The following is a 13128-nucleotide window of genomic DNA, read 5'->3' on the forward strand; positions in this document are numbered from 1 at the left end:
TAACTATTTCCATGCAAGACTACGTTCATGCTTATTTCTATCCCTAATTCCCTATATGAGAAACTTCAACAAATGCCGATTGTGTAAAATGTAGGGTTAGCCTAAGGCAATCAACAATCAAGTGAACCCATTATCTCTTACGACACTCGTACCAACAAGCCTTGTTCACAAGGTTGCTAGGAAAGAGCAAAGTTGTCCTTTACCAGTACTTAAGAAGCCTTGGGAGTTGATGAAGAAGTAGGTGTAAAGAATGGAGATGGAGAAGTTAAACGCCCCCTACGAGCACCAATGTGCTACCATGTCCCCCTTTGCTTCCTTGTGATAATGGATACCCTCTTTGAGATTGTAGTTTGAACTTTGAAAGGGTGATAATGTGGATAATGAGCTTGATAAAAGCTCTTGAAGGAATTGGTGGTTGAGATGACATAGCAAAAACATCTGGTATTTAGGGCCCAAGCATTTTCGAAGATATTAAACCTTTTCATCATCCTTAACAGGTTGGTCAGTTGCTTTAGGCTCACGTTTCTTTGTGCTTCTTAAGCCAGCCAGAACGTAAAGGTGCACATTTTACTTCTTCACGAGGACTGGAACTCCCGAAAACTGTAACAACTCCCTAGCTTTTGACTAGTACAGTAAAGAATTTTAGGAGCAGCCTAGAGTTGTTCTGAAGTTTGTAGTCTAATAATGACTTGTGTCATAATCTCTTCATCCATAAAAGTATAGATGAGACCGAGAACTGCATGATTACTTGTCTCCCATTATCTGTACTCTGATTTGGTACAGGGTCACCCTGTACCAGTAAGAAGAATTGCTGACGGAGAGACGCTACCATCCACAACAGAATATGACTTTTGTCCTAATCAAACACCCGACAAAACTTCAAGCTGGTTCTTCCACAACAAACTGAGTGCATATGGTCAGAACAAGAAAAATGATTTCTTCCTTCTGTGGACGGTATAGGAATTAGGAAAACAGATCCAATGTTTTATTAAGCGCTAGGCAGCCTAGGCGCTAGGAACTTCCTTAAAATGTGTAAGAGTTCTCCAACAAAACATCTCTCTCATGATTCATACACAAACAACCATATCAAGTGATGAATTAGTCAACTATATCAAGCAAAATTCACACAAGCATATTGAAAAAGGAATTCACCAAAAAAAAAAATACAGTATACATCGAAAAGGAAAAAGGGAAACCACGATTGGGGAGAAAGTAGCACCAAAGACCTTAAAAAATAAGCAATCTACTAAAAACCAGAGTTCCAATCTTAGTTCCACATCAGACGTATGAAAAAACTCAAAAAAGGGAGCCCATATGCAAGACGATCTCTGTCTCTCTCTCACACACAAGCTAGATTCAGACGCGAACGACTTGGGGTTGCACGAATCAAAGCATTCATGGCTTCATCCACCAGAGTCCCAGAATACACCCCAAATGTGCACAGTCCGAGGTGTCATGACCAGGGCGATGGCCACACCAAAAATGAAGTTGAAAGAGGCAGAGATACAGGGCAAATTAAAATCACAACAGATAAAACAAGATAAAGGTTACGAGCCACCAACAGGGCATGAAAGGAGAAAAAAAGAAGTGGATAAGAGCAGCCCAAAACTGCAAGAAGAGGAGAGAGACCACCACCTAGCATTTTCTCATTCCATGGTGAAGCGCTCAAAACTAGGGTTTTATCAACATTTTGGATATTGCAAACAACAGATAAAATCCCATGAGAAAGAACATGTTTGCCTATGGAATATATTCAAGAGTCCATCTTTTCCAGTTTTGTCAGAAATACATATATAAACTCAAATTACAGCAAACTACTTATACACGTACGGCATATTAAAATATAACATCTTCATTTCAGGAAAGAAAGTACAACCAACATTTACAATCTTTCAGGAAGAGAACAGACTAAATTAGTCGACCGAAGACAGCAGAATTTCTGTTAATGAGGACACTAATGCAAGCAATGTGTATTATGTAATAAAGATTTACCATACATCCAGTTCAGTTACGGTTGCCAGCATATAGGATATACCCAAATTCGTAAACAGGGAGGACGAGTTTCATGAACTCTCTTCTATAGGTTTCTTCTTGGAGTTGTTCTTGGGACGGGTCTTCACAAAAGCCTTTTCCAGATCCTGATTTTTTGAGGGAAAAAAAGAAGGATCGGTAAAATGACAGAATAAGGTGAAATACAGGAGGACGATGCAAGTACGTAATTACCATTGTACTGTATAAAAAGTGGATGATGCCATATACAGCAAAAAGACTAAACTCCAATAACAAGTAATAACTTAGGGTTGATAAACAGCCAAAATTAGAGCTTCAAACGAGAAACAAATTGAACAATTCCGTCGAATAAAACTAAATCAACCAAAGTACAATGAGTCAGTGAGGCTTGTAACCTATTTCATAAACCCTATTTCTAATTCTAAATCTAATTGCAATTGAAATAGAAGCTACTAATAACCTAATAAAAGTAGGTTACACAGATGGGAGTGTCCGTATTGGACACAGATACGAAGTGTCTGACACGGCGAAATATCAAAATTTAAGGTATATCACGCATAATATGTGTCCAACACAAACACGTGGATAGACACGAAATATTTTAAAAAATATGGCATGTCCATGTAATATAGAATAAAATTAAAAAATAATTAAGACAAACCAAATTAATTAAACTAATATAGAATACTTCCATGCTCCTACATCATAAACAATCTAATTTTCAATGCGAAGCAAACTTTTGCATGCAAAGCAAAATTTATAGTTCTCACATAAGCTAGAAGCAATTGTTTCCTTGGCTATAGCACTAGGCAAATCTCGCGGTCAAAACATTATCGACTTAAGTGCTAAGGCACAGTGTTTGTGAAACACCGCATTCATGAGTTCTAAATAGAATATCACTAAACTAAATACATTGGATGGGAAAAAGAAAATGAAAACGAAAAAAACAGAAAAAACCTCCCATCAGCTCATTATAGACTCCTCCCATTTGCACACAATGGCCAAAATCACATCCCCCGTAGACAACGAAGTGTCTTCAAAATGTCTGTTATTCGGTTATTCCTATCCAACCCTATACCCCATAGGATCGTAAAAAGAAACATGCCCCAAAGACAGCATCCCTTCAGAGAATGGTTTCTCAAGTTGAGGTTAAAAGCTTCTTCCGAAACACCGGATTCTAGAATAAAGATACAACTAATGTTTTGTATGGTACAAAACAATAGGAGGGGGTGGGGGGGATACTTCTTGTGTTGACCAGATGAAAATAAATTTTCAAATTATTGTCTATTAAGGGTGGGAGTGAATATTTCTCGTGTAGTTTAAGGCACCAAAGAGCACACACATGACACATGTACTCTAGCAGAAGAAACTTAAAGCTATGAGCAAAACGATAGGATTGTTTGGACTTCTTCGCCTTCAGCTATTTTTCCCCGCTTCATTCTATCTGGCTAAATTTGAAGTCCAAAAACACACCATGAATGTTTGAATTTCAGACATCCCAAAATAAGATTTTAGGTGTACTAGTATACAAGTACACCTAAAATATCACCAGTTGTTTGATTATTTGCTGCAAGTGTTGGTGTCAATAGTTAGGTACATTCACTATTTTAAAAATTCATTATTTTGTTCGTCTGTGTTTTTTCACATATAATCCCTTCTTTCTGTGTGCCAATAATCGTTTTGTATATATTTCATGATCCTATATGGGTCTAACAAGAACTGATGAATGGAGCTACGTATCCTGTAGGGGGACTAATGTCTTCCATGCCGGATCATAACTTGAATCTGAAGATGGCTCAGGGATCGTAACATAGAAGTATAGAACTGGATATAGAATGGTAGCTATCGCTTGAATTAAGTAGACAGCTTGCGGCCGAGTCAGGAATAACACAGGTCTGATAAGAACTGATGAGTGGAGCTACGTATCCAGTACAGGGTATAATATCTTCCATGCCAGATCGTAACTTAATCTGAAGATGGCTCAGGGATCCTAACATAGACGTATATAACTGGATATAGAACGGTATCTATTTCTTGAATTAAGTAGACAGCTTGAGACCGAGTCAGGAATAACATGCCATCCTTCCCTAACTCTTTATTGGCCAAGTGTCCGTCGGCTTTGTGTAACCCAACCCTGTCTCGTGAATATTTGCTTCGAACTGAGAAAGAGCAACCTTAGACTCGGGTATTTATCAGCATGGTTTCACATCGAAAAAAGTTATGCTAAGAATTTTTTCGCTGACTAACGCAACATTTATTGTGTCATTGTGTCATTGTGTACAAGGTTTCATTGAAGGATATCCCTAAAATAGCTAAAAGACTAGAAGTCTAGAACCTTTCCTTCAGGTATAAAACTTTACTCTGCAAGGTGCATTACATAGTTATACAGTTCTTTCATTGTCCATCAGTGATTGGAGTTGGACCACATGATTTAGAACAATACTTCCCTTGTCTACCTTCTGAACAAAACTTTAAATCCTTAACAGAAATTTTACCAAATATATAGATAACAAATGAGGGAGCCTTCCTAGATGATTCTTTGAATTTCCAATTCCAATATGTCCATAGCCCTTCAAAGACTCAATGAAACTCCAGGTCTCTTAACTATGTCCAAGAAGCTCGGGAACGCTTAATGTCTTTCTCTGGAGCCCTTGACCTCTACTATTATGTTCATTTTCACAGGGAATTAATGAACAAAACCAACAGCTCATAATTCATCAGTTTTGTATTTCTATTGTGTCTTTCAAAGTAAATGATTTTTTTTTGACACAACCACAAGATGACACGAAGTAAAGGTAAGAAGATATAAAAAGCCATTCTAGCCACTCATTCTCAATGACTTGTGCAGATGAACATATTGAACCTGTTATGCAAGGTGCAACACCAATTCACATAATACATTTGGTACACAAGAGGCTAAAATTCACTAAACCTCCAAACAAGACAAAAACACAACAACTAAGAAATGTAAAGAGCATAAGCTTGTCTATCTGGTCCGCTGATTTACTTTTTACGCTAAAACATATATTTCACTAATTGGTGCTCACATAGATAATTGCACTCTCCACACCCCAAACACCGCCAGGGACAAACCATAAAATGGCCATGAAATGGAATTAAAGACTATCCTTATGGGTCAGGAAAGAACCAAGACACCAGGGAGTAACAACTAAGGAGAATCCTTTGTGAAATAACAAACACATCAAGCAACAGAATGGCTTGAAGTATCCCACCCACCATGATGCCTAAGAGCTATATAAGTAAGGCACCCCAAATGACCTGAGATCCCCAAACATTGGAAATTCATGAACAACCATAAAAAAGTTGCTTAAAGTTTAAGGACAAAGCTTCCACCCCATACATCATGATATTTAAAGTCCTATAAATCCTTCATCCCAAATGACTCATTAAATATAGGCTGCGTTCTCATTAATGTTATTTTATTCATAGACCTTAGCCTCATTGTTGGAATTTCTTATAGTAGAAATTTTATCATAATAGAAACCCTATATTGTGGTCCATAGAGAATATTGGTTTAATTAGAAGTTGCTTCTATTAGTTGGTTTGTTCAAGAAATCTTTCCTTAATTACTTAGTTACTACTATGATGGATGGTAGAAATCTAATCGAATTAGGAAACTAGGTCCTCTCTCTACATATAAATAGATTATTGATTTCCATCAATCAACATCTTCTTCAAACACAAAATTAAAGCTTATTAGATATGAGAGAGAGACCAGTTTCTCCATTAAAGTTCTTGTCATTCAATTTGCATCAAAGAGATGATCACGACTTCAGACAAAGGTATGCCTTAACTTTTATGAGATTTAAACAAACAGTGATTATACATGTGATTAAAGATCCGCTCTTATGGTTATATAAATTTAAGAAATACATTATATGTGGTACCAAAGCCAGGTTATAATCATATGTTTCATCCCATTATCGAATCATGTTAAAATTATTATTGTGTCCGCATTATCAAATCATGCAGGGTTATATTAATCAAGATTTGTATTATGTTAATTTCCGTGAACAATACCATGATGTTTCTCTTGTATTAATGTCATAGTTTAAAGTCACAACTTATATCGTATGACGACTCTAACTTATATTGTTCGACGACGACTCGTTGCCTAAAGTGTCTTAAAGTTGTAATATTGTTCAGCCATGTTGTAACCCTGTTTTCTCTTGTCCTATTGATAAAGCTTGACTAATACTCTCTGTATTATTGTACGATTTGCATGTTTAATTGCCACGAATGTTTAAAAACAGATGACAATAGTTACTGCCATATCCTTTAAAGTTGTTTCTCTCACATGATAAGTGGTAAGTGGTCACCAGCATTAAATTTAATGTATATGTTTTACATCTATTTTGCTTTAGAATTCCGGTGTTTCAGTAATACAGTGTGTTATTGGTAATAGTTAGCGCCAAATTCTGGTGATTTGATATCAAGGGTTTTACTGGAATTTATAATTAATAAGCTATTGGGCTTTATGATGGCTATTGAATGAGTGGTATGCATCTGTTTCATTAGTTGAATTAAGGATTTTCCATTGAAGGTCCTGGTCGGTTGTGTTTTCCTGAAGAAGATGATGATGACATCATCCATGCTATTTTGTTGGGCCTAATAGAAACTAAAAGCCAAAGCCCAAAAAGTGTTAACTGTTTCTGTGCCTAAAGTGTACAAACCTAGCCCATGAACCTTAGTAACTTGGATCTAACCTACTGGATCAGGTCTGTTTTGACCTTGCTGACCGAGTCAGGGCTGATCCAAAAGGACTGGTCGATATCCAGACCCAATTAAAGAACCCAGTTTGACTATTAAGCCCATTAACTTGTTTTTAATGTATACAGTTAGTTATAACACATAAGAGAAGATCTCAAATCACATGCATAATCACTATTTGTTTAAGTCTAATTAAAGTAAAGACATCTTTGTCTGAAGTCATGATCATCTATTTGATGGTAGTTGAATGACAAAAACTTTAATGGAGAAACTGGTATCTCTCTCTTAGCCCATAAGCCTTACTTTTGGGTTTGAAGAAGATGTTGATTGATGGAAATCAATCATCTATAAATAGGTAGGGAGAGGACCTACTTTCCTAATTTGATTAGATTTCTACCATCCATCAAAGTAGTAACTTAGTTAGGGATCGGGCCCAAATCTATTGATAAGCCCCCTACAATAGAGATTGGCGATAAGAAATTAATGACAAAGAAAAATTCTGGAAGGATGCTTGGTGCACGGATAAACCTTTCCAAGAAGATTTTGAAGAGCTTTTTCGATATACAAGTGACAAGGATGGGCTTGTAAAAGATCATATGGTTAGGGAGAACAATGGGTTGACTTGGAACTTCAAATTGAGGCATGGTGTAAGGGAGTGGCACATAGACGGTGTCATTCGCATGTTGGATGCTCTTGCAGGGTTAACCCCTTCGGTGGAAGAGGATAAATGGGTATGGAAGCAGTCTAGCAACGGTAATTTCAGTTCTCGATCATTTTACAATCTACTAGCCAGCAGCATGCCCTACCCACCACAACCTATAACTCCGAAGCTCTTATCAATGGCGTGGCGCAGTGGTGTACCTCCTAAAGTGCAGTTCTTCCTTTGGTGTTTACTACAAGGAAAGATACTGACAACGGATCAACTGCGCACAAGGGGTAAGGAGGTGGAGGCAGAGTGTGTGTTGTGCTCTCAAGTTAATGAAACTGCAGACCACCTTATGCTACACTGCAGCTTCAGTAAAGGTGTGTGGCAAAACATATTACAACCAGTGGGCATTGATATCAACCAGGCTATCTGCCCTCATTCAGTAGTCTCTTGCCTTCATAGTTGGGTATCGCCAAATACTACGGCCTATGGGAAAGGCATTTGGCCTTTAGTTCCTTATGCCACGTGGTGGTCTATCTGGAGAACAAGGAACGATGCCATCTTTAACAGCAAGCCCGCATCTCTTGAAACCACTATTCGTAACATTAAAGCGAACTTGTGGCTTTGGACATCGATGCTTTCGGAGAGAAGGGGATACTGCTTTGGGAACTTAATGTTAGAGTGGGATCTGTTATTTCAGGTGTATCTTAGCTAGGATTTTCACTTCTAAGTTACTTTTTGTTATACACCTCCTTGTATTGGTGAGTCTCTTACTCACTTTTTTCTTTCTTTCTTTTCATGTGAATAAGATGCATATTTATCAAAAAAAAAAAAAAATTAATGACCTATGGATCTATTCTGAATATATGATATGCGGATCGTGGGGAGATTAGATTCACATAAACTCAACGATTAACTCATTGTGGAAGTGCACTTTTTGGAAGAGGTGTCAATTTGAGGTGTCATTTAGGGCTGTCAACGTAGCTTGACCATATATATATACAGTCAAGGCTGGCTCTACCCTATAGCAGAATAGGCAGCCCACTAATAATTTATTTGGATTTCATTTATTATTTTTAATATTTTTTAATTATTTTATAATAGTTAAGAATTTATAATAACAATTGGAAAAATATTAATGCATTGAACACAAAAAAGTACAATTATTTTCAATATACAAACTCCTCGTTCCCCTCACTTCTCCAACAAAAAACTTTTAATTTCCCCAAGTAATAAGAGTATTCAAGTACCGAAAAAAAAACTATTTCTTTATTTATTGTGGCTCTATTTGTAGCAATTATTTACCCTGCATTAGGATGTCCACACACAATAGATATATAAACAAAATATTAGAGGTATAAACAAGATAAAAGTGAGTGTAATCAATGGTAAAAGGCTGCTTTACAAATATCGCTTAGGGCCCCCAAATGGCTTAAGCCCCCCCTATCTTGAACGAGCAAGGAATCTCGTCTGGACATAAAGTCTCCAAACGGGGTGTCTCCCCACTCCCAAAATTTTGACCAAAGGAATATAAACCCTTTAATCAATATAATTACCACTGCCATAGATGCCACACAACCATAAAAGTGTTTTATATTCCTTTCCAGCCATAGAGTCCACATGATAGCAAAGCGTAGAATGCTCCACAATCAAGACCCTTCAGGAGAATGGACCCTTAGTTCCCAAGAGACCAACAACTCTTTCCATGATCTAGGAACAACCCATTGACCCAATACACTCCAAATTACTCCAAATCTCCCATGAAAAGGGGCCATCGATGAGAGTGTGATTAACTGACTCGCTATCAACCCTACATCGCCATCCTTCCAAAAGTCCGACAGAGGTTCTCAACAACAGATTCCCACAAAGTAACCGACCTGCGTTGGGCACCAAGTGGAAGCCCGAGATAACCCGATGGTTAGGATTCAGTACCGCACCCAATACTCTACTATCCTATCTACGCCACTTGTATCAACCACCCAAAAACCTTGCTCTTGGCCATATTAATTAAGGCCAGATGCTGCCTCAAAACAACAAAGAATTCCGTAAAGGTATCGAAGTTGTATGAGGTCCTGCTTAAGAAGACCACAATATCATCTGCATACAGCAAATGAGATACGAGGACCTGATCTTGCCCTACCCTAAAACCCAATCAATCAGAGTTCATTAGCTCTTCTGATAATTCTGCCCAAGACCTCCATCACCAATAAGAACAGTGGTGGTGATAAGGGATCACCCTGTCTTGTCCCTCTCGTACTCTTGAAAAAACCTGCAGGAGAACCATTAATCAAGATGGAAAAAGAAGGCTACGAGATACATCCCCTTATCCATCTGCACCATTTCCAACCAAAACTCATATGTCTCATCACATTCTGACAAGACTCGACTAACAGGATCATACGCTTCTATCAGATCAATTTTAAGCACTAGGCCAGTAGGCCAGGTCTATTACAAACCCGCCTATCGTTCTTGAGTAATTGCCTCAAAAATTGGTGCCTTAGACTAATGTGTTTTGACTTTCCATTTTAAGTTTTACTGGCTAGCTTATACAATGTAAGGTTGGCTATCAAAGTTTATCATGACTCGAGGAGTTGACTTTCCATTGTAAGCTTTACTGGACCTTATAAAATGTAGTTTGGTTATCTCAGTTTCTCAAGACTGCCGGAGTTGGTTTTCACCATAATGGTATGTCCACTAACAAAGTACTTAACCATTCAGCTTCCTTTGATACGTCCACCAAGGCAAAAGATTTTGACATCATGCTTGAGTAAGAAATACAAGTCAGCTTCTTGGATCCCCAAGATACAGCAGCACCTCCCGATGTAAATACTCACCAAGTTGTGAATTTCTTTAATATACTTTGCTATAGCACTGGGTAAATCTCGTTTTAGAAATATTCCAGCCTTCATATGCTGTGTAAGTGTATGTGCTACAGCACGGTGCTTTTGAAACACCGCATTTATAAGTTCTAAATACAATATTACTAAATTAGAATCCTGTATGGTACAAAACAAAACACTACCGCCTGGGGGAGGGGGTGTGGGGAGGCACAAGGGGAAGAAGCTTAAAGCAGTCAGGGAAAATGTTAAAATTATTTGCCTTCAGTTCTTTTTCCCCTCTTCTTTCTGTTTTACTAACTTTGAAGTCCAAAAATTCACCACGAATATGTGAATTCTACGATTGAATCTTGTTCTCACAACCACACTTCCATATTCGTCCTGGTATATCCCAAATGTTGTCTAATTCCAAAACTTCTTCATAACTTTAGTTAGTGAATTAATCTTACATCTCAGCCTAAGACTGGTATATCTCCTGTTGTTTGATTATTTACTGCAAGTGTTGGTTGTTAATAGTTGACTATTTTAGAAGTTGAAGGATTTATCTGCCTTTGATTTTTCGCATATAATACCTTTTTCCGTGTGCCCATTATTGTTTTCGTATACAGTTCACGATCCTATATGAGTCGTTACATTTTTCATATAACCCCTTGAAACTGAAGATGGCACAAAATCTTAGCACAGAACAGGATGTAAAACGGTATCTATTGCTAGACAGCTGGTAATGGAATCAGGAATGCCCTCCTTCCATAACTCTATATTGGCCTAGTGTCCACTGGTTTTGAGTAACCCAACCACGGTCTCATAAATTTTTGCGTCAAACTAGAAAAGAGCAACCTTCAGACTCAAGTATTTATCAGCAAGGTTATACAGATCGAAAAAAATATGTGGCCTAGGAATTTTCGATTTGACCAATGCAACATTTTAATACGTCATTGCGTACAGGGGTTCATTGAAGTATTGAGATCCTTAAATTAGCTAGAGGATTAGATCCTTGGCTTCAGATGCGCAGCATACAGCTATACAGTTCTTTCATGGTCCATCGAAATTGGAGTTGGATCACGTGATTTACAACAATGCTTCCCTTTTCTACCCTTCTGAACAAACCCTTCAATCCTAAACAGTAAGTTTACTAAATGTTAATACAAAGGGGAGGGATAGAACCACATTGTGTACACATTCAAGGAGAATGTGGACTTAAAAGATGAATTAAAAGCTGATTTTTTGTGGACATTATCTCCTCTCCATGGAGAACATGCTCCCCAAAAATCAGGTCATTCTAAGAAGTTTAACCTTGTCAAAACTTGTTATGAAATCATACAATTGTGGATCCTTCATCCCAAATTACACATAAAATAGCAAGCATGCCAAACAGAAGGGAAAGGGTTGCATAATCCTTTCTCAAAGGTTATCTAACGTCTTCCCCTAAAAGTAAGTTACCACTTTCTTCAACGGAATACAGACTGACACAGCTCTCTACCTCCAGCTTGGCACGGTTCTCCTACTATATCATCTAAAACTAATACCAGCATCATTTTCCTACTATAGCAAATATTCAACAAACAAATCAAGTCTAACCTGATTCGATACACTCGCAGAACTCTGTCTAGTCCAAAGATTTTCCAAGTTATAGTACTCTCTAGCCTTTTCATCCAATGCATGAACAATCACCCTACCTATATTAACCACAATGCCCCACATATCAAACCAATAAACACGACTCAAAACAACACACGTAAAATAAACAAACAAACCTGCATCAATAACAACCCATTTCCCACCTTCACGTCCTTGTACACTTGGCAACAACATCCTCTGAGCACCCCTTTGCTTTTCCTTCACCTAAAAACACAAAAAAATAAGTCCAAACAAACAAAACTATATATATTAAAAGGAAATGAACTTTTTCTTCTTGCCTGGTAAATTAAGGCTTCAGCAATGTTACGAACATGCCACGTGGAACGACCAGTAGCTATGACCATGAAATCAGTCCAGTCACAGTGATGGTCAACGGGGATTACTTTTATATCGTCTGCTTTCACATCGTTTAGAATCTTTTCCACTTCTTTTAAGTTTAAATATTCCAAATTATTATTATTATCCGCTGTGAAAGATATAGTACGTTGTTGAAATACTAAAAACTTCTTCGTTGTTGTTGATGGGAGAAAAAGTGATGGTCCTCGTTTTCTTAAAGCCGCCAACATAGTTTTCCGTTCTCAACTCTGAAGTGGTTTGAGGAACAGTAAGATGTTTTTTTCTGCCTATATATCGTCGGGACTTTGGCTGATATGTTGATAATATCGGACCGATACTTTGTGGTTAGAGACAAGGAATAAAGTATTACACGAAATTGGGCCGAAGGCCCATTTTCGAGTTAGTAGTTCTAATTTGAAATTATAACGAAGGACAATCGAGCCTGCCCTGGGTCTGCCTCGAATCCGGCCCGTTGCCAGCCCTATACTTTGCATACAAGTAATAGGGCTGAATTTGTTTCTCCCCAAGTCTACTATGAATTTTAATTACAGATTTATGACAAAAACACGAGCTGACGTAAGGAATGTAAATGTTATGTAAATTTAAATTGATACAAAACAGCTATGTAACTATAATTTTACAAACTTCTTCAATTGCGAAAAATATTGTGTAAATTTAAATTTTCACATGTAAATGTACATTGTCATATGTAAATATAAATGTATATATGTAAAATACTATGTAAATTTATATGGGTAAAAAAAACTATGTAAGTTTACATATGGTGACGTCCACCCGGTTTGTCCTAAAATCGAAATTATTAATAAAGATTGCTAATGTCCGCCCAGATTTGTCCTTGAGCCAAAATTCAGTTCGGTCTTGGACTTATTGCGAGACTATTGTTGAGCTTTGTCCTTGGGTTGTAATCCC

The 13128-nt window shown here is 37.5% G+C and overlaps 1 protein-coding gene across 3 annotated transcripts; it reads right to left on the reverse strand.

Annotated features, from left to right (window-relative positions):
- Positions 1–1723: 1723 nt before the first annotated feature.
- On the reverse strand, positions 1724–12470 carry LOC147493784 (Lojap-related protein). Of its 3 annotated transcripts, none has more exons than XM_086566058.1 (4): positions 12141–12469; positions 12006–12066; positions 11803–11900; positions 1724–2138 (listed from the first exon to the last, which is right to left on the reverse strand). In XM_086566058.1, exons 1-4 carry the CDS (start codon positions 12426–12428, stop codon positions 2064–2066), a joined length of 522 nt encoding a protein of 173 aa, XP_086422184.1. In that variant the 5' UTR covers positions 12429–12469; the 3' UTR covers positions 1724–2063. The 3 variants fall into 3 exon arrangements, with proteins under 3 accessions (XP_086422184.1, XP_086422183.1, XP_086422185.1); XM_086566057.1 differs by having other exon boundaries at positions 11979–12066; XM_086566059.1 differs by lacking the exon at positions 11803–11900 and having other exon boundaries at positions 1835–2138; positions 11979–12066; positions 12141–12470.
- Positions 12471–13128: the final 658 nt, after the last annotated feature.

The sequence above is a fragment of the Coptis chinensis genome, chromosome 6 (genome assembly GCF_015680905.1).
Source record: "Coptis chinensis isolate HL-2020 chromosome 6, ASM1568090v1, whole genome shotgun sequence".
In the NCBI taxonomy this organism is placed as follows: domain Eukaryota; kingdom Viridiplantae; phylum Streptophyta; class Magnoliopsida; order Ranunculales; family Ranunculaceae; genus Coptis; species Coptis chinensis.

Excerpts from the sequence above, each read along its gene's own strand:
- LOC147493784 (XM_086566057.1), bottom strand. The coding sequence starts at position 12,428 with ATGTTGGCGGCTTTAAGAAAACGAGGACCATCACTTTTTCTCCCATCA. Across the intron at positions 12,067-12,140 it reads CTGAAGCCTTAATTTACCAG|GTGAAGGAAAAGCAAAGGGG; the intron begins GCAAGAAGAAAA and ends TTGTGTTTTTAG. Across the intron at positions 2,139-11,802 it reads CTGCGAGTGTATCGAATCAG|GATCTGGAAAAGGCTTTTGT; the intron begins GTTAGACTTGAT and ends TCAAAAAATCAG.